The sequence below is a fragment of the Astatotilapia calliptera genome, chromosome 23 (assembly GCF_900246225.1).
Source record: "Astatotilapia calliptera chromosome 23, fAstCal1.2, whole genome shotgun sequence".
Classification (NCBI taxonomy): domain Eukaryota; kingdom Metazoa; phylum Chordata; class Actinopteri; order Cichliformes; family Cichlidae; genus Astatotilapia; species Astatotilapia calliptera.
In genome coordinates, this window is record NC_039323.1 from 7,688,231 (window position 1) to 7,714,217 (window position 25,987).

General features: G+C 41.2%; 1 protein-coding gene across 2 annotated transcripts in view; it reads left to right on the top strand.

Moving 5' to 3' along the window:
* Positions 1-4,326: 4,326 nt before the first annotated feature.
* The window catches only part of LOC113016176 (capping protein, Arp2/3 and myosin-I linker protein 3-like), a 35,115-nt gene continuing 13,454 nt past the window's right edge, over positions 4,327-25,987 (top strand). For both annotated transcript variants that reach the window (XM_026158788.1, XM_026158789.1), the window contains exons 1-28: positions 4,327-4,428; positions 7,104-7,198; positions 9,974-10,024; positions 10,114-10,173; positions 12,186-12,307; positions 12,465-12,559; positions 12,866-12,936; positions 13,052-13,125; positions 13,203-13,278; positions 13,363-13,451; positions 16,171-16,265; positions 16,575-16,661; positions 17,152-17,261; positions 17,367-17,444; positions 17,801-17,877; positions 18,431-18,535; positions 18,686-18,755; positions 21,774-21,855; positions 21,968-22,064; positions 22,294-22,348; positions 22,943-23,115; positions 23,229-23,297; positions 23,723-23,816; positions 24,934-25,032; positions 25,118-25,237; positions 25,323-25,436; positions 25,515-25,690; positions 25,816-25,903. In XM_026158788.1, coding sequence (XP_026014573.1) covers positions 4,371-4,428; positions 7,104-7,198; positions 9,974-10,024; positions 10,114-10,173; positions 12,186-12,307; positions 12,465-12,559; positions 12,866-12,936; positions 13,052-13,125; positions 13,203-13,278; positions 13,363-13,451; positions 16,171-16,265; positions 16,575-16,661; positions 17,152-17,261; positions 17,367-17,444; positions 17,801-17,877; positions 18,431-18,535; positions 18,686-18,755; positions 21,774-21,855; positions 21,968-22,064; positions 22,294-22,348; positions 22,943-23,115; positions 23,229-23,297; positions 23,723-23,816; positions 24,934-25,032; positions 25,118-25,237; positions 25,323-25,436; positions 25,515-25,690; positions 25,816-25,903 — 2,580 coding nt within the window. In that variant the 5' untranslated portion in view covers positions 4,327-4,370. The remainder of the gene's footprint in view (positions 4,429-7,103; positions 7,199-9,973; positions 10,025-10,113; positions 10,174-12,185; positions 12,308-12,464; positions 12,560-12,865; positions 12,937-13,051; positions 13,126-13,202; positions 13,279-13,362; positions 13,452-16,170; positions 16,266-16,574; positions 16,662-17,151; positions 17,262-17,366; positions 17,445-17,800; positions 17,878-18,430; positions 18,536-18,685; positions 18,756-21,773; positions 21,856-21,967; positions 22,065-22,293; positions 22,349-22,942; positions 23,116-23,228; positions 23,298-23,722; positions 23,817-24,933; positions 25,033-25,117; positions 25,238-25,322; positions 25,437-25,514; positions 25,691-25,815; positions 25,904-25,987) is intronic.

Genomic DNA, 25,987 nt, shown 5'->3' on the forward strand with positions numbered 1-25,987 from the left:
ATTCTGAAGTTCAGCTGCAGCAGGGACACGGGAATCCACAGATGACTGGTACATTTTGTCCTATTGAGGTAATTGACTTTTCTTATGAAACCCAACTTAATTTTCATACCACTTAAAATTTGATACAGGCATTCACGTGTCCCTTATGATCAGTTTGGTGATTCCCTCAGCTTTTCTTATTGGAATCTAAATCATACAAAACGTATTACTTACTGATCTGCCTTAGCTGTCCTTTGTGCAGAGAATACTGAATGAACATGACAGGTAAAGTGGGTTTACTTTGCATTTCCTAATTTTCTGTCATATAAATAATGTAACAGTGGTAGATGCTCATAATAAAGGTTTGAAGAATGGTTTAAAATTGAAATCAGAGTGTGCCCGTATAATCTTTGTGAAGCAGAATCTTAGCCTGCAGACTACCTGAAATGCTAGCAGATCTTTATAATATCATAGAGAGTGGATATCATTAATATGGTCATGTTAGACACACAGCTTGGGCTGAACCAAAATCACACCCACATTCTGGTTTAACATTATGTTTTCAAGGGTCAGCCAATCAGAAGAAAGTTGGCAAAGAGGGAGAGCGTTCTTTAGGAGAAAAGAAGATAAAACAGCATAATTTAGTTGAACTGAAGGGTTGCACTAAGGCCCAGTATATGATAAATAAGGAACTGTAAACAATCCAAAAGATTCTTGAATATAAATATAAGGGGCGTGAAATTAGCATAATGTTTTCCCTTGTAAAAGTTTGTTTTTTAATTAATTTAAATATTTTGAACATTATGATCTTAATCTCGGTTAAACCAGCAAGAAGATTTGGGCTCACAAACAATACACAACACAGCAGAAGTTGTAGCTGCTCACCTGACACGATGAGCTCCACCGGCTGGCTGGATGTTTGTCGTGCTTTGCACCTGTAGCTGCCCGCGTCCTCCCTTGTTACAGCGGTGATGAAGTAGCTGTCATTTGAGACCACATGCCTGGGGTTCAGGGTCAGAACAGTTTTTGGTTTGTCCCACTCAAAGCCCCACTGAGCAGTGGAGTTTGACTCAACTGCACACTTCAGCAGCACAGATTCTCCGAGGTAGACTTTTGACCCTGGGGGCCACACGGACACAACAGTCTTTAGAAGACCTGCAGGAGAACGATAACTCCGTTGGCGTCTTTCTTCTGCTTATGACAGACATATTGTACTTATGTGTGATGATAACATCTGCCGTACCTTGCAGCGAATCAGCTTGGAGAACAAATGCAGCCATACCTGAAATACGGACAAAGTGTTTCACAGAAACAGTCGATTTAAAAAAATATATATATATATATATATTCTACCACAGATTGTTCCTGTCACATCAGTGACATTTTGGGTACAGTATGTTTTCTCTATTCTCTGTCATTCATGAGTAAAATGTATCAGCATGAACACCACAGGCAGCTCAGATGGCTTATTCCCACATGGCTGCATGCCAGAGAGTCAGTCATGGTCCACTGCTGTTTTTTATATTATATAATCAAGACATAAAAATATATATATATTTTAAAGTAAGTGTCTACAAGTACATTTAAAACATCTAGAAGCAGTAAACCTGTGCCTATAAGGCATAACAATCTTTCGCTCTTCTAAGGAGTTGCTTTGAAGACCATCTGAGCCACATCTCTTTGCTAACACTCACAGTTACGGGACTGCCACACAGTTTGACAGAGAGCAGAGCTTCCTATGCCTTAATGAGCAAACTCTTTAGACAGTTATCATCCCCATGGGAACAGAAGGAATGTACACAGATTTGCTGTATTTTCCTGTTACACGCCCACGCTATACACGCACATATACAACAGTGTCACATAGTGCTACTACGACCATATAGTTTTAAAATATAACTCATGGCTGCCTGGGATGGAATAGCTTGCACAACAATTTGACAGCTCAGTCCAAATCATTTCCATTAGCCCTATTCAGATTCTGGCTGGTGCACATCATTTTAATTTAACACTGTCTGAAAGTTCCTGCTGCAGGCTAACAGCCTAGTAAAATTTATAACCCCGCATACCATACTACTGATATCTGCATCAAATAAGAGTGCTCGGCTTTGGCTCTGTGTCAGCACTACTCTGACAGCAGAGTGCAGATGCCTCTTAAACTGCTGGGACATGGTTTTGTCCACCGGTACCAAGAGTTTTGTCATGACAACGCTCGTTTTTTTGGAATTCTGCCCAGCAGAGGTGTGACAGAAGGTGTGTGACAGTCAATCAAGTGTTATCTGTGATACTCACCCAGCAGCAGGAAGATATGGATGAGGTTCATTTTGTCAAGAATTGAATGTCCAGAATTAATGTACAACTCCCCTCCTGTTCTTTGGAAAAGAAAAAGGAAAAAGCTTTTGAGATTTCCACAGTTAAAATGATGTATATTTCAGAAGTCCCTGTTATTTTACAGAGCCGGTTTTATTTCAGAGGCTATAAGACAGAGACTAATTGGATCTCATAGGAGGGGTTTCACCCAACTCTCACAGCAAACCACAGACAGAGATTATCATCTTGGTGGAGATATTTCCTTCCTCTGTCAACTAGTTAACAGGTGGAGCCTTTAGGCTGACAAAAAGGCGGAGAGGTGAAGATTTAAACCCACAGCACATCCAATTTATTATCAGCAAGGAGCTTAATTTTCCCTTTCTTCTTTTTTATCTTCTGTTGTTGTGGTCTGACCTTACAAACTTGCTGCAGAGGTGAAAGTATTTCTAATTTCTTCCCCTTCTTTGATCTGTGTTAAATCATGGTGTGGCTTTTTTGGGCCTCCTGCCAATGCTAAAATCCTGCATTTTCACATTTTTATTTACTCATTCAGGTTATTTTTTGTTATCTTTTGTTTGCTCTATTTATAGCCTCCCTTTCGGTCTACTGCTTACGGCTGTGGATGCTCATTTTCCCTTTTGGTGAACATTTATTTATAGTCCCTGTAATCCAGTCAGTTACAGTGCGATAAAGTTTAGTAAATTGATTGAGGAAATCTCAATCCCCCAGTCTGCAAGTTTATAGTCAGCCCACGGCACAGACCAGAACATTGGTTCGGGATGAAATATCTCAACAAATACGAGATTGTTGTGGATATCCACAGAGCCCACAGGATGAATCATAATAACTTTGGTTTGGTTTGGTTAATGAATTTGGATCCCTAGAGTTTTAGATCGTACCTGTTATGCCATTGCTTATTTTCTGCCATATTCATATTGTTACCGTGGTGCTCATATTAAACACCTTTCATTTTTCAAATAATGAGATCAGTGTATGTGCAAGTAAAACATGTGAGCCAAAAGCTCAGGCTTCAGACTGCTTTGAATGTGCAGTTACTAGCAGTCTTCAACAACAATGATTGTCCCTAACATGCATCTCAGGGACACATCTGGCTATAACCCAGCTACTGTTCAACCCAGACAATCAAAGTGAGGGTGGCCTTAAAGGGAGGATGGCTTGTCTCAGTAAGTGAATGAACTAGGGCGGCTGCACCGAGGCCCAGGCAATGTAAAACACTTTAAACTGCAGCTCATGCACTGTCTAAAGAATAAAAACGTAAATAGACATAAGACTACTGCCACTTGGAGGTTAGTCCTGTGGAACATTTGCAGAGCTATTCCATTCATATTTCCTGGATGGTGATTGACTCTAATAATTTCATGAATTTCATGATTTTCACCTGAAATGCCTCGAGCTCTCAGACCTAGACTCAGCTTGACCCCTTCAGAATAAATTGTGATAATTTCAGAGACCTCAAGATTTCCATATGGAATCACGTTTTTACCATTTACTGACTTTCCCATCAACTGCAACTGTCCAGTTCGGAAACGTAAGTTAACTGAAGAATAGCTCTACCTGGATGAATCTGATAAGCAATGTTCACTGTTTAGAATCGCTGACAAGCTCCACCTACACCCATCCCGTTTCCTGCCTCTTCTGTGGAGTCCCAGGGACAACCAACCGTGACACCCGCAGGGTAAATCTTTTCTTGTTTTTTTAAGTGGCAATCTCTATTTTGGGTGTAACATTTGTTTCTGCTGCTTTGCATCTTCTGATTTCTAACTTGGGCGTGCTCTCACAGGTAGCCTAACCACAGCCTCATTATCCCAGAGTGATCCCCGCCTCCTCCTCCTCAACATCATCACTCCCTCCACCTCCCGTCTCTCCCACCATCCAGCCTTCCGACATCCAAACGGTTTCTTCCAGGAAGCGCGTCGGGCAGTCGGGTGCTCTGCTGGAATGCCTGGGAGAGAGAGCATTCTTTCTGTCCATTTCTAAGAGAGAGAGGGAGAGGGAGACATTGGGGAGGAGGTGGAGGAGAGGAAGAGGAGGAGGGGTGGCGATAGGAGAGAGGAACAGACATGGCTTCTAAAGAGATCACTGCCTCTGGTTTCGTGAGTGTGAGCAAGGATATCACAGGTGGGTAAAGACCGCCGCTTGGTTATTTTGCTCCCGGTCTTGTGTCGGTGTGCTCGCGGTCGCCCCGGGCGCGTGTGTGGTCAGGCTCCTGATGCTTTTTTCTCCGCGCGGCTGTCGGAGGCTGCGACCGTACAGACGCATTGGATGCTTGTCATGAGCTACACCTTTGCAATCAGTCCCGAACCTTGCCGGGGAGGCTTTTTTCTTTCTTCTTCTTTCCCCGCGCATGTGAATTAGTTAATCTTCAAATTAATTATTTACAGTGCAGGGAAATTAGCTTTAAGCCTGCCCTCTCTGGGTGGATCAGGTAATAAAAAACCCCAGCCCTAGGCCAAAGAGGGAAAGGGGCGTTGTGGAAAATAATGGTGTGTACTCGTGGGGTCTGGTACCGTCTTGTTCCCTGCACGTTTCTTTTTCTTTTTAAAAAAAAAAACCAAGACACCCATTTCACAGTGAGATTTCCCCCTCTCTAACCCTCAACTCTTGAGTATTTCATCTTTGTTTTTCTGCAGCCTAACCAGCCAGAGCGCTGCTGCTGATTGCACGCGTGCGTGCGTGTGTACGCGTGCGTGGGAAAGTGAAGAGAGGGGCACTGATACAGGCAGATGTTCACCGTATCTTGCCAACAAAAATGCATGAGCTATACAAACTCAACAGCGCGACAGAATGCACAAATATTTACTCCCCTTTTCTCAAACAGCAACAGCTTACATATGTCAAAGTCACAGCAATGCCTCGATTTCAATATCATACACGCGCGCAAAAGCACTGACACATGCACCAGCAGCACACATGCTCAGGGTAGCAGGGACTCTGCTGCTGTGTTAATTACTCCTAATGGCTCTATTAGGCTCACTGTGATGATTAATCCAGTGGAATCCCTGCCTCTTCATTCAGCCACCTGCCGGGCGGCTGCACCACCTCATCCCGCCTTTCCTGCACTGATTGACAGGTGGAGAACCTGGTGGTCTGCCTGCATGCACTAGGTCACTGGAAAGAGCCTTCCTAACAGCTGGATTGACTTAAATTATCAGGTCTCAATTCTTGGTTCGCATAGCTCTTATTAATATGGTGCAAAATGTACTAAAAGTGTCAAAAACGAGTCCTCTTGTTCCAGGAAGGATCCTATAAGTGTCATCATGTTATCTGATTATTAATTGTCCATGCAAAAAGGTATGAGCGTCATTTACGTGTTGTGTCTGGTTAGGGTGATGATACTTAAATGATTTATTTAGGAAAATGTAGCTTCATCACAGGTCATTCATATAAGAGTTGAGATGCAGTAAAGTTAAAAGTGCTGTATTTTTGCTGAAATTTGATAGATTAGAAGTGTAATGGGACATTAAATCCAAATATTCGAGTAAAGTATGTACATAATCTGACCAAATGTACATAACTGCAATGGAACCTGTTCCCCTTAAGACTTATGAGCACCTAAAAATAGAAATAGGAAAGAATTGTTTGCCAGGGAAAGAATTGTTTGCATCACTGTCCATTGTGACTGTATCAACTCCACTGCCCAATCCCAACAACCCAGCCTCTGTATCGATTTCCTCATAAACTTGTCAGTTGGAAGCTCTGGAGCTAGAGTAATTGAGATGCTGAATCATGTAATTTCTGCTAGCGACTGTATGTGTCTGCGATAGTGTGTCAGTGCTATGTGTTCCCAAACTGTGAGTAAGATGCTTCTTTTGGCGCATCACGGACGTTATGTGCTGTATATACAAGTCAGGGGTCACAACACCGACAGTGACACTGTTTGACAGGAACAGTTCTCAGTGAATCATAGACACTGATGCTCAAATGTGTTATATTGCTCCTGTGAGTAAGAAAATAACACTGAAGCATATTGTGACTACCTCAAAGGAAATACCTCGGAGGCAAAACATTGTTATGTATCACAGTCATTCAGTAATTAATCCACGAAATCGTGTAACTTCCCACTGAGTGCCTTTGTGCTTTGGAGCACAACCTAAAACCCTGTCAATCATTCTGCTTCAGTGTTACGTGCAGATTATATGATTTTGCATATAAGAGGTTTGTTTCTCACGTATAATCATGATCCTGTCATCGCGGTTATTTTTATCATCTAAAATGCCACGACAGGTCAGCGTACATTGCAAGTCTGACACATCCCTCAGCTAATGTTGAGCTGGGATATTTGTACAGTAATCTGAAGTTAAAGGATCCTTCCTTATTGTTTGCATGTTGTTTTTTTGTGTTCCATTTAATTTTGAATTTCTGCCACACTACTCCTTATTACTTTTGGTTTCTGAATGTGATTTTTCTACTGTATCCCTTTAGGCAATGTTAACTTTGCAAAAATCAATGTTTAGAGACAAGAGGTCCTGCAAATAATCCTGCACAGTGAACATTATGTCTCATTTTATGTCCTTCAAAATGATATTATTGTTGTAGGATTTTGCTTTGCCTGTATTTTAGTATTACTGTACAATATTAACAGACAAAAAAAATAAATGTAGAGAATATTTTTGAGGTCTCTGCAAATTTGGAAGAGTGAAAAAGGATTCACAAATCTAAGACACAACAGCTTGCAAACTGTTCTTTTTATATGAAAAACTATCAAATTTGCACAAATGGTTGTTTGCTCCTTTCGGAGACTGAAACAGAGAGAGAGATTATGTTGTAACATATGTTAATGTTGTCATCCACAGAAAGCATCAGGAAGATTATCGATAAATCATCTATAAAGTTTGTTCGTGGCATTAAGCTTGACACTAAAAATGGCAAAACAGAGGACAAAATTCTGGTAAGTTGCTGCTTTCTCTTTCCTCACTGCCGACTTGGCTGGTTTAATGGGTTCTGTCTTAGCACTGGTCTGCTGATGTAGAAGAAAAAGAATGCCATAAGCCTGCTACATAAGCAGCCTGAGACATGCATCATGTATGTACTGTCTTTGATGTTTACTTCCCCTGCAGTGTTAATGGATCTCTGTCACAATGTTGATTTCTGTGACAGCAGAAGCAAGAGATCCTCATTATTTAACAGCGACAGTAAACATCTTGCTTCTTTGGTCACTTGCTAACTGCATTACGGCTGCTCCCCCTTTTCTGTGACTGCTGTTGGCGGCTTGGCAGGATGAATATTGGATAGACAGGATCTGCGAGAGTGGCTATGGATCCCTCTGTGCCTGTGGAGGCAGTGGGGGGCCGAACAGCTCACAGCCTTTGATTCTGGGGTGCTTTCATCAGAGAATATAGGACAGAGATATGAAATTTGTATTTGACTGTGCAAAACTCAGCCAGCTATCTGAATAGAATCTGGGGCAATCAGCTTGTACACGGCAGACAGGAAATCCAACTGGACCCTGTATGAATGCCAGTGTTAGCAAATGTGTAACACTTCCACTGTGTTTGCAGAAAAGGACACAACTCATGCATGGGTAACACACACTGCAGAACAGGTATAATTGATTGAGTGCACCATTAAGTGCAGCAAGGCAACCGTACATCTTTATAAGCATAATATAAAACAAATCCTTGTCTAACTAGTGTAGTTTTTATACTGTTTCGACACACTGGTTATTTCTGCCGCCCCTTCTACAATTCCCCCAGTGAGTGAATGAGCTTTTAAAAAAGGTCCATTTTTGCCTCGGCAGTGCAGAATTCCACTCATTGGATGCTGTAATGATTCATCGTGTGGTGAGGATGGGCAGTTAGGAGAGTTTCTGCATGTACAGCCTTTGATATTCAGACACTTTGATATGTCTATCTGCCAGAAACAATCCAATCCATGTCTCATTTACCGCTTCCTCTTAAAAGCTGAACTGGAACGCGAGGGCTCTCTCTCCTGCTGGGTGCACATAGAAAACGGAAAAATAGATTGGAGGTTGATCAAATGCACCCGGGTTAGCATTTGGCAGGAGAGAGGAGAGTTTAATTGTGTTAAGTTTTTGTTTTCCTGTTTCACTGGAAGTTCAGGGTCGGAAGTAAGCAGTTGAAAGCTTGCTTGAGGTTGTGATTGGTGGTTTTGCTTTGTCACTATGGTTTACATGAATTTATCTGCAGAGGCCTCACCCAAACTGTCAAACAAAACAGAATTTGAATATCTGTTATCTAGCTGCATAATTAACCCACAATATGTGTGCTGTGTGTCTGGTCTCCCTTTGAAGTGGAATACTCGATAAGTGTCTCTCTCTCCTGCTGCATCAGCATGATTTACTTCTGTTTACTTGCATGCACTCTCTTAACTACCACCCGTAACCCAGACTCATCACCGTAATGCGATACAATCTGGTCCTTCTAATCAACTCCTTCAGACAGTCTTTGAAGTGAAGCGCAGATCTTCACCTCTCTCTTACACTCTCTCCATCTCACATGCACATTTTGAATTTTGAATGATTTCTTTTTCGACACCTCACTTGCTGTGTGGGTGTAAGAGGCTGTCAATGTGTGCTTCAGACAGGCCTGTGTCAAGCTCCCTTCTCCAAAAAATAACAGTAGAATGAGAGAGCTGTAATTTAATTACTTATTTCATTGGGGAGAGACACATGGGCATGGGGTGGGCGGAGGGGGGAGACTTTGTCCTCGGGGAGTGTTTTAGCAGGCCCATCAGAGAGAATGGAGTAAATGATTGGAAGCGACGGAGCAGAAGAGGAGAAGAAAAAGAGCAGAGGGCAGTACTTAGGGGCTGGTGGAGAGCTGCAAAATGCCAAAGAATCACTATTCTTTGTTTGCCTTGATGGATCGAGACACTGACTTTTTTCTTCTTCTTTTTATAGAGTGTGTGTTTGCAAGAAAAACAAAAAGAAAGAAACTGTTTCTCAAGAAGAAGAATCAGGGGCAGAATCAGATTTACTCAAAAGCTGCATGACACAAATGTCTCCAAGCCAAAAATAAGTGGGTGCACGCACACAAATGGTGCGTGTGCTCCTTCAGATGGAGATGCACAAACAGGCTCTGAGTTTGCTTTCAAATTTCCAGTCACGTCCAAACTCCCATCAAGTTTGCATTGAACTAAAAATGATCCAACACGCCTCTGACCGCAGATACCAAATTAGCAAAGATGGCAAAGCAAAAAAGCTAATTTGATGTCCTGACCCACCATGACCCGCATTTCTGTGTTTAGAACAGATCCTATGATGCGAACGGTAGAGAAGACATCTATTAGCCCTGAAATTTGGCGGTTCTCATATTAAAGACCTGGAGCGATGCTAAATGACCAGAAGAGATTGCTCGCTGGGCCCAGAGGCGCACTGCGTGTCTCGAACTAAATGTATGAGCCACTGTCATGTTTACCCACAGCAGAAGTAATAGAATGATAATGAAATTACGTTTTATGTTTGTGTCATTGTGATTAAAACATTGCAGCATGTCACCATTTCTCAGACTTGAAGATGTTAATCTGTTAATGCTTGACGTTATCGCTGACACAGATAGCAATTTGCTGGATCAGTAGATGAATAGACCCTCTCATCATTACCATGGAAACTCCTGGGACTGTTTTCTCCCTGGGGAGTATGACTGTGCAGTGAACTTTTCAAGAGTCTTCATTCAATTTGCTTTATTTCCTTTTTTTTTCCCAGGTGCTCACAACATGGCGTCTCTATTTCCTGGCGCCAAAGATTCCCACAAAGGTACTTTCTGCCACCCTCTCAAGTTAATGTGCAGTGTGAGGCTTTTAGATTCGTGCCAGCTGAAATGTCAACTATGTCTCTGACAACAGGTAGAAACCACATTCAACTTCTTGGAGATTCGAGCTTTGAATTCTCAACCTGAACATCAGGTGAATTTTTACATTAACTCTGTATGCACTCCTCTCCACTGCAACAACAAAGTTGTCTGTGCAGTTGTATAATGGTGTAGTTACATCACTATGGCCTTCAAGGCAGGATAAAAGCATTTTAGACATTTATTAAAACAGCCACTGTGACAGTAAGAGCTCTCTTATTAACTTATTCTCTTCTACTGTTGATGTAATGCCAACAAGGAAAAACTTACTGCAAGAATTTTTAATTATTTTTCCCAGTTTTTATTTAAGCCTTTGCTTGTGAGATTAAAAGGCTTTTTTTCTCCTACAGGAAATTAATAACCTGTAACCAGAAAATTATTGTCAGGTCTGCTTTTTTTCTTCTAAGTTCTTCCACTACCTTGCTTTGCAGGCAGGTCCCTGGACCTAGATTTTAGCTCCACTCAGGAGACATTGAAGGATATAAAAGCATTTTTGTTACACAGCAAGGACTGCAGACTGTTTCACAGTGTGGAAAGTGTGTTGTTATTTCTAGGGATAAGGTATTAAAGCTTGCAGTATTGGAGATCCTGGATGGCCCCCCGGTTTATTTTATGTCAGGCCTCAGAGAAAAGTGTCTCCCCTCTTTCAACTCTCACAAGGACCAGTGCCACAACAGATTCAATTCATAGATATCAATCTAGGGACTCTAATAGCCATGGTCAGAATGACACCTAGTTAGGAGCAAGGAAGGAGGTGGAGTGAAGTCATCAGGAACTAATGTAAACAACTCTTTGCTAGGCTCAGGTTCAATCAGCTGCTAACTAACATAGAACTGAGTCAACAACAGTCAACAACAGGGAGAGAAAAAATACACTGATGCTCAGTTTGAATAATCAAGCATAACTTTAGTTTAGGCAAGTAAGCTTAGCTGTAATCTCAGCAGATCAGCTGATCTCATTGCCAGCTCATATCAACGGAGATGAGATCGGCTGAGATGATACCCCTCTATGTATCCAATTAGCTACTCAAGCTTCTTTGGCTGGCCCACAGTTGTTGCTCTGCAAGCTGCTTTATAGCCCAGCTCCATGTTTTTTTTTTTTGGACTAATTTAACGAATATCAAACCCGCTCTGTTCTGTGGTGGAGTCTTGCTACTGGTCTCTTTGTCTTATCTATCTATGTATGCGAATGGAAGGTCTGGTAGCTCTATGGCACCAAACATAAATGACTGCAGATGGAAATAGTCTTCTTTTGACTGTATTGTAGTGGCCTTAACTAAAATGCAAATTGCCACCCAGTTAATATCAGTTTTTTACACTGAATTCTTGACAATGGGACCAGAATCATGTCCGTACGTTGTCCAAATTCGTGCCACATGCAGCACACAACAGAAGATTTTCCAATTCAGGCCTATTTTCACTACTACAGGTATTTTCTGTAGTAAGGTTGCAATGACTTCTACTTACTGTTCTCACATTGGTTCAATTTTTACATTATGCAGACTATATACTTGGTAGCTGGCAGGGCAAAATCCAGTCTGACTGATTCAGACATTTGCTTTCTCACATGTGTAGAAAAGTTTAGAGATGCAGTGGGTGTGTGAAAACAGCTGTGGAGAAAAACAAGGAAGATCTTTCAATCTAGACCTCAGGGGCTCTTAAAGGTTCAGCTCATAGAAATCTCCGGGTCAGTGGCTGTTGTGGAAAAGAGCTACAGCATAACAGAGATTAAGGTCCAGTATAAGTTATCAAGGTAAACCTGGCTATGTGCTTATGTAAGGGATAAATCTTTCCTATCATAGTCAAGTACCTGATATAGCTCTGATATACTTGCATTTATACTTGCAGTTGTTTGCTCCTTCACTTTAGTGTTTATTATAACAGACAGATAATCTACGAAGTTGTGTCATCATTCCATTTAACTAGTCCAGTGGTTTCATATATAATTCATATAGTTTAATTGCAAGTAATTAAAAAATAGAAACATTAATTTGTTTAATAAATGAAATTTAAGATTCAACTGCCACGATATTTTTCAGTCTTTTACGGATATTTTTCTTATGCGCAGGTTGTTATCGACACTGACAAGTCCAGTTACTCCCTGAGGTTTGAGTCACGGGAACACCTCAATCATGTGGTCAGCCATATAAATTTCGCTCTGTCTCGAATATTCAACAACTCCATTTTTGCGTAAGTGTCGGTGCCTCTCAAGATAAAATGAGAATAAATAGTCACGTCTGTGCAGTGGTGAAAAATTGGAAAGTTTAAAGAAGGATGACCTTTATTTGCGCAATTATCAAAAGATAAATGATTCCTTACAGTATCTGTGTTTCTTTTATGTTTGCAGCCCTTCCATCTGTCATTCAGACAGTGACCTTTCGGAGGGCAGCAGGAAGTATTCACCCAGCTCCGAGACTTCAGTGGAGACACAGAGGGCCTGCGGTAAAAGAGACGTTATCATCAAACATGGGAATTTGCACGCATGCATACACAGGCAGTCACACACAGATATGAGCATGTGTACACCACTTGGCAGACTCAAGAGGAAGTTGGCACACGTACTTTACAAATGCTCTCCCAGATGTTCTTTTTAGTGCTGTCACACATATAAAAGATTGATAATTTGGACAAATGTTTCTGTGTGCATTTTCCTCCCTTTTTTGCCATTTACTGCTGAAGGAAGCAGCTGTTCTCATCAACTCTTTTTTTCCCCCTCTTCTGTTTGTTCCTCCCCCTTTCCTTTCTCAGGAGGCTTCTCAGAGACTTACGCTGCTCTGTGCGACTATAATGGCATCAGCTGCAAGGAGGAAGTGCAGTGGGTAAGAGCTGTGGGGCTGTGCCTGTGTTACTGTGAGTGTGTTTGAATGTTACATATATATGACTGTGCACAATATGAGGGGGGTGTCATGCACTCATTGATAATGTTTCTCCTAGGATGTGGACACCATCTATCACTCTCAGGACAACAGGGAGTTTAACTTGCTGGACTTCAGCCACCTGGAGAGCAGGTCAGGAACGAATGGCGGTTGGGCAATATTGCAGCCAAATTACAGTTCCTCATTTATCCAGTTTTTCCCTTTTACAGAGATTTGGCTGTCATTGTTGCATCAATGGCTTACAACACCTGGTTCACTAAACTGTACTGCAAAGACCTGCGCATTGTAAGTATAAACTTGTGTGCTACACCTTACAGTATTCCTGAAGGGTCACCGACCAAGGTTTTAAATATGTCTTTCATGCATCAGGGCTCAGAGGTCACTGAGCAGGTCCTGCACACAGTCAGCAAATCCTCCAGCCTTGAAGAGATCACTCTGGAGAATGCTGGGTTAAAATCGTGAGTAGCAGTCTTCATTTACTTTTTGTGCTTTGACTATTATAGAAACTCTGATTCCTGAAATGGGCATTAATTTTATCCTGCCTTGATTTTTTTTTTAATGCAAATGACAACATTTACCAAACGGTTTTAAGTGTATTTTGTGAACCTTAGTGGTGTTTGTCTTTTAATGATTGACCCATGCTAAGAACTTGGTCAGAATACCTGAGAATGCTGCTTCTATGAGTCAATTGTTGGCCTTATTTTGATTAACTTGTATGTCCTTGAACAAGGCTAAATCTCTGTACTACTGAATTATATATTATATATGTATTGTATGCGTAAGTGCTTGTCTGTGAATGTAGTGTAAGTTCATAGAGTTTTAGTTCATAGTGACACCACAGTGTTTGTCAGTTGTTTCAATCGCTTCATTGAATGACATCAAATATCTTTGTGTTTTATGCTGTTAAGCTGTGTTCATGCTTTGGTGAAGAAGTGTCTCGCTACAAATACAATGAGGGCCAAAAGTTGTTGGATTTTATAGAATTTTTGCCTCTAAATTTCAGACTTTTAGTTTTGATTTAAGTGGTTTTATAAAACTTTTCTTTAACAGTTTAGGAATTGTGTTTTTATACAGAATCTCCCATTTTCAGAGGCTCAAAAATAATTTGACCATTGGCTGACAAGCAGTTTCCTAAGCAGGTGAGGTATGTTCCCTCATTACTGTATGACAAATTAGCCAGGTAAAAGAAGATGCAAGGATGAGGAGTTGGACTTGTTTTGGTAGCTGTTCACTGGAATTCTTTATGTGAGTTTGGCGCAGATGCCAATGCAAATAAGGAAGACGATCACATATAGAAAAAACTTTGAATGGTCAAATGAACAATATACTGGATCTTTTAAATGAATGAGCATCAAAAAGCCGACAAGACTATAGAAGACAACTAAAACAGATGATTTTAGAAGCGCCTTGACTACATTCTTGAGACATCATCATGAATAGAAACACAGAGGAGTCACAACAAGGTGCAAACCACTGGTTACATTCAAGAACAACAAGGTCAGATTAGATTTTGTGAGAAAACTTCTCGTCCTGCACAGTTCTGGAAAAATACTAGTTGGTTTATTGAAAACAAGATGAACTTGTACCAGAATGATGGAAAGACAAAGTATGGAAAAAGACAGAAACTGCTCATGATCTGAAGCATACCACATCATCTGTCAAACATGGTGGACGCAATGTTTTGGCGTGGTCATGTATAGATGCCAGTGGATCCGGGTCACAAGTGTTTATTGATAGTGTGACTGCTGATAAAAGTAGCAGGATGAATTCTGAAGGACCAAGTCAGTCACTTCATCTTAACCTAATGGACCATTCCTTTAAAGTAACGGAAGACAAACCTGAATGCAGAGAGAACCACAAACAATCAATGACTGAAATCTGGTTGCAGTAAAGGCCTGGCTGAGAATCTAAAGGGAAGAAAGGCAGCATTTGGTGATATCCACGGGTTCTAGACTTCAGACAGTCACTGGCTGTGAATTTCTATCCAAGTATTAAAAATAATCCTTGTATTTAAAATTGTTAGTTTTTCCAATTAATTTTGAGCCTCTGAAAATGAGCTACTATGTATAAAAATGGATGTATTTCCTAAATAATGCAGTACTGAGTTTTAAAAACGTCTTTAATTAAAGCTGAAAGTTTGCAATTTAATCACATTTTGAATGTTTGACTTAAAATTCATTCATTACAAAAAAAATATATATATATATATATATATATATATATATATATATATATAACTGCAAAATATGAGCTGGCCTGAAGCTCTGCAGCGATTTATTTAAGAATCAGCTATGGTATGCTTTTATGTTTCCTCTCAAACACAGAAGCTCAGAGAACATGTCAACAAGTAACTAGAGCAAAGATGTCAAACTCATTTTACACTGTGGGACACATACCAGCCCACTTTGATCTTAGGTGGGTTGGATCAGTGAAACTCCTGCTTCCATCAGTGCAAAGTTTGACTACACATTTAACAGATGGCACTTCTTTTTCTACATGATAGAGAAATATTGATCTAATAAATGAAATAAATTTGCCAGGAATGACAGTTTGAGCTTAAATTGTAAGAAATAAATATGTAAAATTACAGACAAAGTTCTGGTAGCTTAAATCCCAGACGGTCCTGTAATGAAACAACAGAAACATTTTGTTAATTCACATAAAATGTCCTTTTAAAAAAATGCGAGCATATTGTAAAAAATGACATTTCCATAGTAGATGAGTTTTCTCTCATGTCATTGTTTATCTTTTCTATCTTTATCTATAACTTATTTACTCTAGTGTAGTAAGAATGGTTGTAAGGGACATCTTTGTCAGTAGCCAAAGCTGCAAAACCTTTGAAAATACAGCTAAAAGTTCAAAATTAATGCCCTCCTTCACATTTTTCAAAACTATCCAGTGGGCCAGATAGGAGTCTTTGCCAGGCCGGTTCCAGCCCATGGGCCCTATGTTTGACACCCCTGAACTGCAGCAAAACTATGAAAACTGTGTTTCTGGCCACACGTGGCTGTTGTAACTATGTCACTTGTAGTGGCAATGCAGCAAAAGTCACACAAAAAGCACATCAGTACATCATGATGGGCACTCAACATTTATAAACCAAGAGATTTATAATGAACCTGATACTTCAACTGCAGTTGCAGCTCTCTGTAGGTAACTGCACACCCACTTTTGCAGTGACTTCCCACAGAAGATGTCAGTAGCTCTTTCAGAGAACCCTGCATCTGTCATCCATTCCCTCAACTTGGCGCACAACTCACTGGATAACCAAGGTATCGTAAATTATCTCCCTTTTTTGTTTTTCTAATTTAATTTTTGGGTCTGGAGAAAAACTCAAGCTTGTGTTTGATGTGATGAAGAAAGACAGTTCTATTTTCACTGGCTCTCATTGTTCTATATCTAAATATTACCCGAAAGGGTCTGTTGAGTCCAATAGTAAAAGAAAATAGTGGCTCATTTTGGCTTATCTGGTACCTGATCCGTTAACTCAGAAGCAGGTACATCTGTTACAGTGAAAATTACTTTCAAGTGACAAGAAATTCTGCGACTCACTTGTTATATCTGCTGTGTTCATGCTGCAGGTGTGTCCAACTTAATCCAGCAAGTGTGTCGCCTCAGCAAGGGGCTTCGTCTCCTCAACCTCTCCAAGACCTCACTCACCTCCAAAGGTTAGGAGTTGCCCCACCTTGTTTTTTTCCTTATTTACCCCTGTCTGTGAGTTAAATAAAAGTATGGCACAGGTGTTACTCACCAAAATCAGGAGGAGAACAAGTTGGATCCCCTGCAGCTTTCAGAGCTCGGGTTAGATCATACTGTGGTTGAGGGGATATAATGTTTTCAGAGCTTTGTTTTATGCTTTCGCCCCGCTATGACTCCATATTTACTTACAATGTCATGTGCTGCCCTGCAGGCAGCATGCCTTCTGCTACTGTCTCATCGTACAGGGTACCCAGCGGAGAATTTAAATATTACATTGAATTGCGCTACTTCCCATAACATCCACTGATACCTGCTGCTCCAAGATGTCTATGAATAATTTAAAGACACAAAATGTTTTGAGAGCATTCTCTTTCTCCTTTTTAATATTGTACAGCTACCAGCTCTCATCTTTCTCATTTTTCATTTCATCTCTCTGCGCTCTACTCCCCTTTCTCTCAGGAGTGGTTTCTCTCTCTCAGGCTTTGTGCTCCAGCGATGAGTACTCTAACTCCCTGCTGCACCTGGACCTGAGCAAGAACCCCGGGGTCCTCTCGGGGGAGGATGCATCGGTCAGAAAGCACAAGCCATCTGGAAACACAAATACACGCTGCCCCATTTAATCTCCACTTTTTCAGCCTAATACGATGTTTCTCCTCTTCTCGATCTATTCGCAGAACCTTTATCTCTTCTTGTCTCAACCCAACTGCCTGGTCCACTTGGATCTGTCGGGCACAGACTGCTGTGTTGACTCAGTGAGTATTTAATGGGTGGGTGTGATCAAATGTGTGTCTTTGGGATGCACTTTGATATCGCCTGAAGAGCAGTAAGGGCTTATTGGTAACTAAGATTACATTTTTTGGATAGCACTTGCCAACGTTTGTCTGCTGCTAAATGTTCAAAGAGTGCGTGACGACAAGCTAGAAGTCAGTGAAGTTGTTTTTTTTATAATTGAGATTTCTTCAACAAAACAAAAATAAACACAAAAAAGCAACATTGCCATCACTATCTGCGCATCCCTAATGCATGTGCAATTTTAAAAAAAAATGCATTTCTCTCTGCGTGCAATTCTCAGCCCAAATTAACCGTTTCCACCCTGTGTGTCATGCAGCTATTTGGGGCTCTTCTGAGGGGGTGTTGCGCTGATCTCTCCTTTCTGAATCTTTCCAAAAATTCCTTCTCCCACAGGTTAGTCATATCTTTAAGATTACCGAAACAATAAACGCAGCTCCAAACCCAAATCTGGGAAGACATCATCCCTATTTCACCTTAAAGGCATCATCTTTCCGCTCATGTCATTCCGTCTCCATCTTTTTTTCTTTTTCTTTTTTTGTCAGTTGTTATCTTCATTTCTTGCTTAATGGGAAATCAGAAATGTGCTTTGTGGGAATCTCTGGAACATTGTGTTTCCTCTCTGTGGGTGTGTCTACTGTCGTTTAAAAGCAGAACTTTCGGCACAGTCTGCATAGATAAGACTCATGAATGTTTAAGCAGAGCTATCTATCATTTGACCCCACTCGCTCCCTCCTCTTACACCAAAGCAATATTCACTCATATTTCTCATTCTTTGTCAGTAGTCTACACTCAGCTCTGCACTCAAATTTACCTGGAATGTCAACAGTGTGACTTCATCTGCTGTGTGTGGTCGGTTTCATCCCATCCCACTCTCCGTATTATCTCTTCACCTCTACATCTTCTCGCTTTGATCCTCTGTGGGGGGGGGGGATTTCTAATCCAATAGGAAAGTGAAGGATACGCTGCCGTTGTTCCGTCAGTTTTTCAGCTCAGCTTTCAGCCTCACTCATGTCAGCCTGGCCTCTATGAAGCTGCCCCCTGATGTTCTGAGGTACCTACCATGTCACTTCTAATTCTCTATCCAAATATGCTCCCTTTTATCTGAACTCCTCTGCAATAAAGGCTGTGCCAGCGAGACCTTTAATACTCCTTCTGCTTGTCTTTTCCTTGTCCGTCATTTCTCTTCTTTCTGTCTCCGCAGGGCTCTCCTCACAGGGTTAACCTCCAATCCTCATATCAATGACCTTCATCTGGACATCAGCGGCTGTGAGGTGAGAGCTCATCTTCACACCTACACCGGATTTCAACACGGGAGGTGTCCAGGCGGAGTATTGAGCTATAGGTCACCTGTGTTTTTGAATCCCTCTGAACCAAATGCAGAGTGCAGATGTGAGCTTTAACTTGTGCTTTCGGTTTCATTGACAGGTTTATAGTGCAAGAAAGTAGCAAGCTTTCATGGCCTCCATATGCAGCTGATTTTATTTACACTGGAGTGTATCAGATGAGCGTATCTTGCATCAGATGCAGTTGAGATAAACCGAAAAGTTTTATTTTCAAATTGGACTTTGAAAGCATTTTGAAAGGGAGTTTTACCAAGGTGAACTTTTGTAAAAGTGTTAAGATTATTTACTGCAAGCAGCCATTATCAGTATTTTTAGACTAAAAATGGATCAAATGACCATGCATGTAATGTGAAACTTGGTCTCTTGATGGCAAACCAACAAAGAGTTATCAACTTCCCAAAAAAAGTTATTTGGGAGAGTTAGACACTGGTTAACACACCATAGTACTTGGCAGCTTAAGTGTATTTCCCCCAGAAGGGAAGATGGCAGAATATAAATATTAGCTTTGCAATTGCCTGGCAGTAGCTAGAAAAATAATAGTGTTTCTGCTGGTTATGTAAATAGACATCTGGTTTGTATAAGGTCATAAGTCTCTTAGTTTCAGCCCACAGTTTTATAGATTTACATTCTGCAGTTAGAAGCTTTACTTTTAAACTGACTTTCTTTTCTTTTTTTTTAATTCATCTTGATTTTTCTTTTTTTGTGTGCGTTGCCGGAGGTGGGGGTGTGTATGTGGTGTGTGTGTGTGTGTGTGTGTGTGTGGGGGGGGTGCTTTTAATGTTTACCGCCTGTCACCATCATAAGCTTCTCCTCACAGGTAGATGTATGCGTCCTGCTGCCAAATGATGTGATTGAAGGAAAGAAATTAATATCACTGTAAATATAAAAGAATTAAGTTATTTTTTTTAGATTTGTAGCCTTTCAGTATTTGTCAAATTTATAGTGATATCTGTTGATATATGTCAAAGCACCCCAAACACAAATACCTCTAAATTATGTTTATGTACTTGTAATTGTAGTTCATTCCAACACTAAATACTGTAAGGGCAGAAGTGTCAGCTATGTTATAATATGACTGTCAACTGCCAAAAATCTGTTATGCTTTTACTTACAGGGAGTGCAGAATTATTAGGCAAATGAGCATTTTGTCCACATCATCCTCTTCATGCATGTTGTCTTACTCTAAGCTGTATAGGCTCGAAAGCCTACTACCAATTAAGCATATTAGGTGATGTGCATCTCTGTAATGAGAAGGGGTGTGGTCTAATGACATCAACACCCTATATCAGGTGTGCATAATTATCAGGCAACGTCCTTTCCTTTGGCAAAATGGGTCAAAAGAAGGACTTGACAGGCTCAGAAAAGTCAAAAATAGTGAGATATCTTGCAGAGGGATGCAGAAGTCTCAAAATTGCAAAGCTTCTGAAGCGTGATCATCGAACAATCAAGCGTTTCATTCAAAATAGTCAACAGGGTCGCAAGAAGCGTGTGGAAAAACCAAGGCGCAAAATAACTGCCCATGAACTGAGAAAAGTCAAGCGTGCAGCTGCCAAGATGCCACTTGCCACCAGTTTGGCCATATTTCAGAGCTGCAACATCACTGGAGTGCCCAAAAGCACAAGGTGTGCAATACTCAGAGACATGGCCAAGGTAAGAAAGGCTGAAAGACGACCACCACTGAACAAGACACACAAGCTGAAACGTCAAGACTGGGCCAAGAAATATCTCAAGACTGGTTTTTCTAAGGTTTTATGGACTGATGAAATGAGAGTGAGTCTTGATGGGCCCGTGGCTGGATTGGTAAAGGGCAGAGAGCTCCAGTCCGACTCAGACGCCAGCAAGGTGGAGGTGGAGTACTGGTTTGGGCTGGTATCATCAAAGATGAGCTTGTGGGGCCTTTTCGGGTTGAGGATGGAGTCAAGCTCAACTCCCAGTCCTACTGCCAGTTTCTGGAAGACACCTTCTTCAAGCAGTGGTACAGGAAAAAGTCTGCATCCTTCAAGAAAAACATGATTTTCATGCAGGACAATGCTCCATCACACGCGTCCAAGAACTCCACAGCGTGGCTGGCAAGAAAGGGTATAAAAGAAGAAAAACTAATGACATGGCCACCTTGTTCACCTGATCTGAACCCCATTGACAACCTGTGGTCCATCATCAAATGTGAGATTTACAAGGAGGGAAAACAGCACACCTCTCTGAACAGTGTCTGGGAGGCTGTGGTTGCTGCTGCACGCAATGTTGATGGTGAACAGATCAAAACACTGACAGAATCCATGGATGGCAGGCTTTTGAGTGTCCTTGCAAAGAAAGGTGGCTATATTGGTCGCTGATTTGTTTTTGTTTGGTTTTTGAATGTCAGAAATGTATATTTGTGAATGTGGAGATGTTATATTGGTTTCACTGGTAAAAATAAATAATTGAAATGGGTATATATTTGTTTTTTGTTAAGTTGCCTAATAATTATGCACAGTAATAGTCACCTGCACACACAGATATCCCCTTAAAATAGCTAAAACTAAAAACAAACTAAAAACTACTTCCAAAAACATTCAGCTTTGATATTAATGAGTTTTTTGGGTTCGTTGAGAACATGGTTGTTGTTCAATAATAAAATTATTCCTCAAAAATACAACTTGCCTGATAATTCTGCACTCCCTGTATTTTACTAGATTTAAAGAGCTTACTAATGATAATCCTATATATTTTAAGTAAATCAAATAGCTAAACAGTACAGAGGATTGTGTACTGAAGCGTAAAGGGTTTCCCCTCTCTTTGAGCTGAACTGCTGCAGATCACAAACAAAGCAAAGCTTGCAGGGACATAAATCCATAAATTTGCCCCACTGTGGAAAATGGAACAATTCCCCAAAGACTGAAGTTAAAATGACTCTGATTCATGGCTGTGCACATGTTAGTTTTCCCATCTGTCTCTATCTCTCTCCAGCTAAGGTCTGCAGGAGCTGCTGTAATCCAGGAACTCTTCCCTAGAGTCTCCTCCATCGCTACTCTCGATATCTCCGACAACGGTACAGTGGCACGCTGCAGAACATCCAACCATGACCTTGACTTTTTATCCTTGGGCAGCTGAGGTTGGAGTGGGCTGCTAATGTCGAGCTGTGTGTGTGTGTGTTTTGACAGGTCTCGACGCAGACTTACTCACAGTCCTGCCAGCCCTCTCTAGACACCCTTCCCTCAAACACCTTCATCTGGGCAAGAACTTCAACATCAAAAACAGGTGCTGTCAGTGCTCTCTGTCATGCTTTACTGCAGTTATTTATGGATATACCCTATGCGCATGACTGTGTGTGTATCTGAGCACAAACATGCTTGCACTGCATATGCCAGCTTGAATATACACATTTGTTCTTGTAGTTCTGTTTTCATAAGTGGCTGCCATTCCTCAGGCAGCAGGAGATGACTCGACCCAGCTCATCCTGCTTTGTTTCCGTGTTTGTCATCTGCAGGGTTCTGGATGAAGTGTTGCAGAAGCTAGTTCAACTCATGCAAGAAGAAGAATGTGTGAGTAACTAGAATAGATATACAAAATTTAAAGGGCAATGTGCTTTGATTGCAAACAGTAGAAATAGAAAAAGCATAAATCAGCTGCAGAGACATTAAAATTCATCATATTCTGCAAAGATAAACTTAATTGACTTTCAGTTACTTAAATTATTAAAATAATAAATAATGTTTTTTTCAGAAGACTGAATGATTACATATATTTGTTTGTGTCAAATTCAAAATGAGAATATATTTTTGTACATTTTTTTCCCCATATGTCAACTTTCTTTATACTGCTTTTAATTAAAAGTAGGGTTCTGCTTACAGTTAAAATACTGCTCAGATTCCTGGGCACATAATTTTTGCATTATGTTTCACTGGAGATGTGTCACTGTTTCATCAATTATTACTGTTCCTCTGTTAACATTGTGGGCGCAGTGTCTATATCACTACACATATTGTGAATAATTCATGCAAACAGCATGTAAAGTCAAGTCAAAGCACTATTTGCTAAATGTCACCTCCTGGCTTCTCGTGCTTCTTTTCTTTTTCCTGAACAGTCTTCTCCGCTTCGTTTATTAACTCACATGCTTGTAACCCCTCCCTCTACAGGCCCTTCAGTCTTTGTCCCTCTGCGACTCACGCCTGCGTTCTCGGGGCACCGTGCTAGTCAACGCCCTGGGTAGCAACACCTGCTTGAGAAAAGTGGATCTGAGCGGGAATAGCATGGAAGACATTGGAGCCAAGATGCTGAGCAAAGCCCTTCAAATCAACACAACACTCAGGTGAACGAAAGACTAAGTGTAAAGTTTTTTTTCCTGGGTTTCTGCAGTCTTTGCAGTGACTTGTGCTCTGTGTGGAAGTTTGTATTCTATGCAACTCTGACCTTGCCCTGCAGGAGTGTGACATGGGATCGCAACAACACCTCCGCAGCAGGATTTCTCGATGTGGCCCGAGCACTTGAACAGTAAGAGTGTTAAAAAATATATATTATCAACATCTATTCTGTATGTATGCCCACTGGACTCTAATCAATAAATAAGAGCATGTCTTACACATCTACTGCTAGAACTATTTTTAAGAAATGTTATTAAAGAATGTTTGAGAACATTTAACCATGTTGCTCAGCTGTGCAAATTGTTGTTTTCCACTTTGCTATCTTAAGTGGTCCAGACTTGCCTTTAGGCAAAAGATGACATGGTTGCAAGGATCAAAGTATTACTCAGTCACTGAATGGCACAGGAAAAATATTTTAGGATGAGCTCTGTCCAGTGGGGATATTAACCCTAACTAACCCTGGACTCTGTAACCCACTTTATTTTCTCTTTTTAGTCTCTTACTGTCTCCCTTAATAACTTGTCCCTTCCCTCGTTTTCTGCTTTCTCCTCTCAGTAATTTCACCTTACAGTACATGCCTCTACCCCTAAGTGACATCAGCCAGGCGTACCGCAGCGCCCCTGAGAGGACAGAGCAGGCGTTGACCAAGGTTGGGACGGTTGGAGTAAAGCCACCAATAAAGTTATTACAGTACTACTTAAAACTGGGAAGATTAAAAAAAGCTTAATAGCTTCTTCATCAGTGGCCTGGGGACCGTTGGGGTAACTCAAAAATAGAGATAAAGAGCCCTACCTAACAACCCTAATCCCTAAAAGCTTTCAACCTACAGGAGACGCTAGAGGGATTTAATTAAATTCTTCTAGTTCACAACAAAACACTTTGGTGTTGACTCTTCAAAATTAATTTCTGCCCTTTTTATAAATTCATCAAATGCTTTGAGGTCATAAATGAGCAGATGTTTATGACTGTAGACAAAGACATTATCCGAAGCAAATGAAAACAAATATGAGGTATTTGAATGAAAACTTGGTGTGCTCAAAGAAACGTGTTGTGCAAAAATTTGGACCTCTGGAGGAATCTGCGTAGTTTCGCACAAAACAGTGAAATTCATCAAGAGATGACGAGGTTTATCTAAAAGCTTCATATGTCTGAGATGAAGCTGTACTACAGGCTTATCGGGAAAGCAAGTTCATCCTAAGCCTAACTGTGAAAGAATGTTTTCTTCATATGTTCTTAAATTTCTGCAGCACTTAAGACTGAGTGCAAGCGCCTACCATGAAGAGCCTCTTAACATATTCTGTTTGCGGTGCCGACAAACAGACAGTGGTGAATAAATGTGCAATAATTTTGTTCATTTATTTTTCTGTTTACTTGTTTATGAATACATGAATGTAAACTCAAACAGCATCGGGAAAGTGGCATTTTAGGAGATTCATAAATTAGACTTAACAAGCAAATTCTAGTTATTACTGTAATTATTTCTCTCTTGAGGAAAGGAGAGGGACAAGGGCTTTGGATAAAGGCTGTGTTAATTTCTAAGAGCTTTAGGGAGCCACCTCTAAAGCTTTAACAAGGATTCTACAGTCATCTTAGTCTTAAGATGCTTTTGTTGCTTGTTGTAAAATGACAGCACCCTCTACTTGGCTCTTTGCACTTTCTTCCTTCTGCTGAAATCTCCTTCTTGCATTGCCGCCTCTTATGTTCTGTTTGTGCTCTTCATGTTTTCATGGTGAGAGTATAATCGTGATAATCGTTTTGCCGCACAGATCCAGCGTGCTCTGGTGAGGAACAACCAGACTCAGCGCTTCTCTCAGAGACAGGCTTTGCGGCTCCATCAGGGCCTGGTCACCAGCACCGCCGAACAGGTAGGGCTCGTCAGCGTGCGCTCGCATCTGCGTCTGTTTGTGAGTGTTTGCACTTGTAACACTCCCCCGCCTGTCTGTTTCCAAGGTGATGGAGCGCCTCTGTGTGCGTGTCCAGCAGCAGGTGTGTTTATTACGGGGCGTCGGAGAGATGGAGGAGATTCAAGCTGCAAAACAAGTGCTAAAAGAGGCGAGGAACTCTCGCGCTGTGAGTGATGTGAAATGTGCAAGCGTAGTATTTGCATTGTTGTCACACTGAATATGAATGAATCCTTTCTCTGTGGTGCTCCAAGCTCTACCCTTCACTGTGTGAGCTCGCTCATGTGCTGTCTGTGGATGGGCCGGTGCGGCAGAGACTCGACTCCTTGGCTGGCGAACTTGCCAAAGCTGCTGACAAGGAGCTGCAGGTACATCTAGCAGCCTCTTTTTTTTGACACTGATATGTAACAGATGACAGAGTCACCGATCGCTGGCATCCATTGCAGGTGATTGTCGACTCCATGGTGTCTCTGTGCCGCGAGCTCTGCCCTCTATCTTCTTCTGCAGCAGAGAGATTAAGCCCACCCCTCTCATCTGTCTCTGAGCGTGTGTCCATCCCTCGCTCTGCCATTCGCACTGCCCTTATGGAAAGAGCAGCACAGGACATTCACAGAGCCTTGGAGTAAGTGAGACGCTGAAGCAGCAACAATAAGTCTGAATTTGATAAGAAGAATATTGATTTGCTCTCACTTTTACCAAGCTTCTTCCCGTCAGTCTCTCCCTTTCCTCTAACCCAATCTTCTGCAGAGAAGTAAAGCTGTCAGTGGTTTCCTATCTCACCAACTCCATCGTGGACCAGATCCTTCAGGAGCTCTATGCCACCCATAAGAACCTGGTAAACACAAAGCATTTACTGTGAAACTGTAAAGGATACACAGGTTTTGTTTGGAGCAAAAGTTTTAGGAGTGCTGTCTTTCTC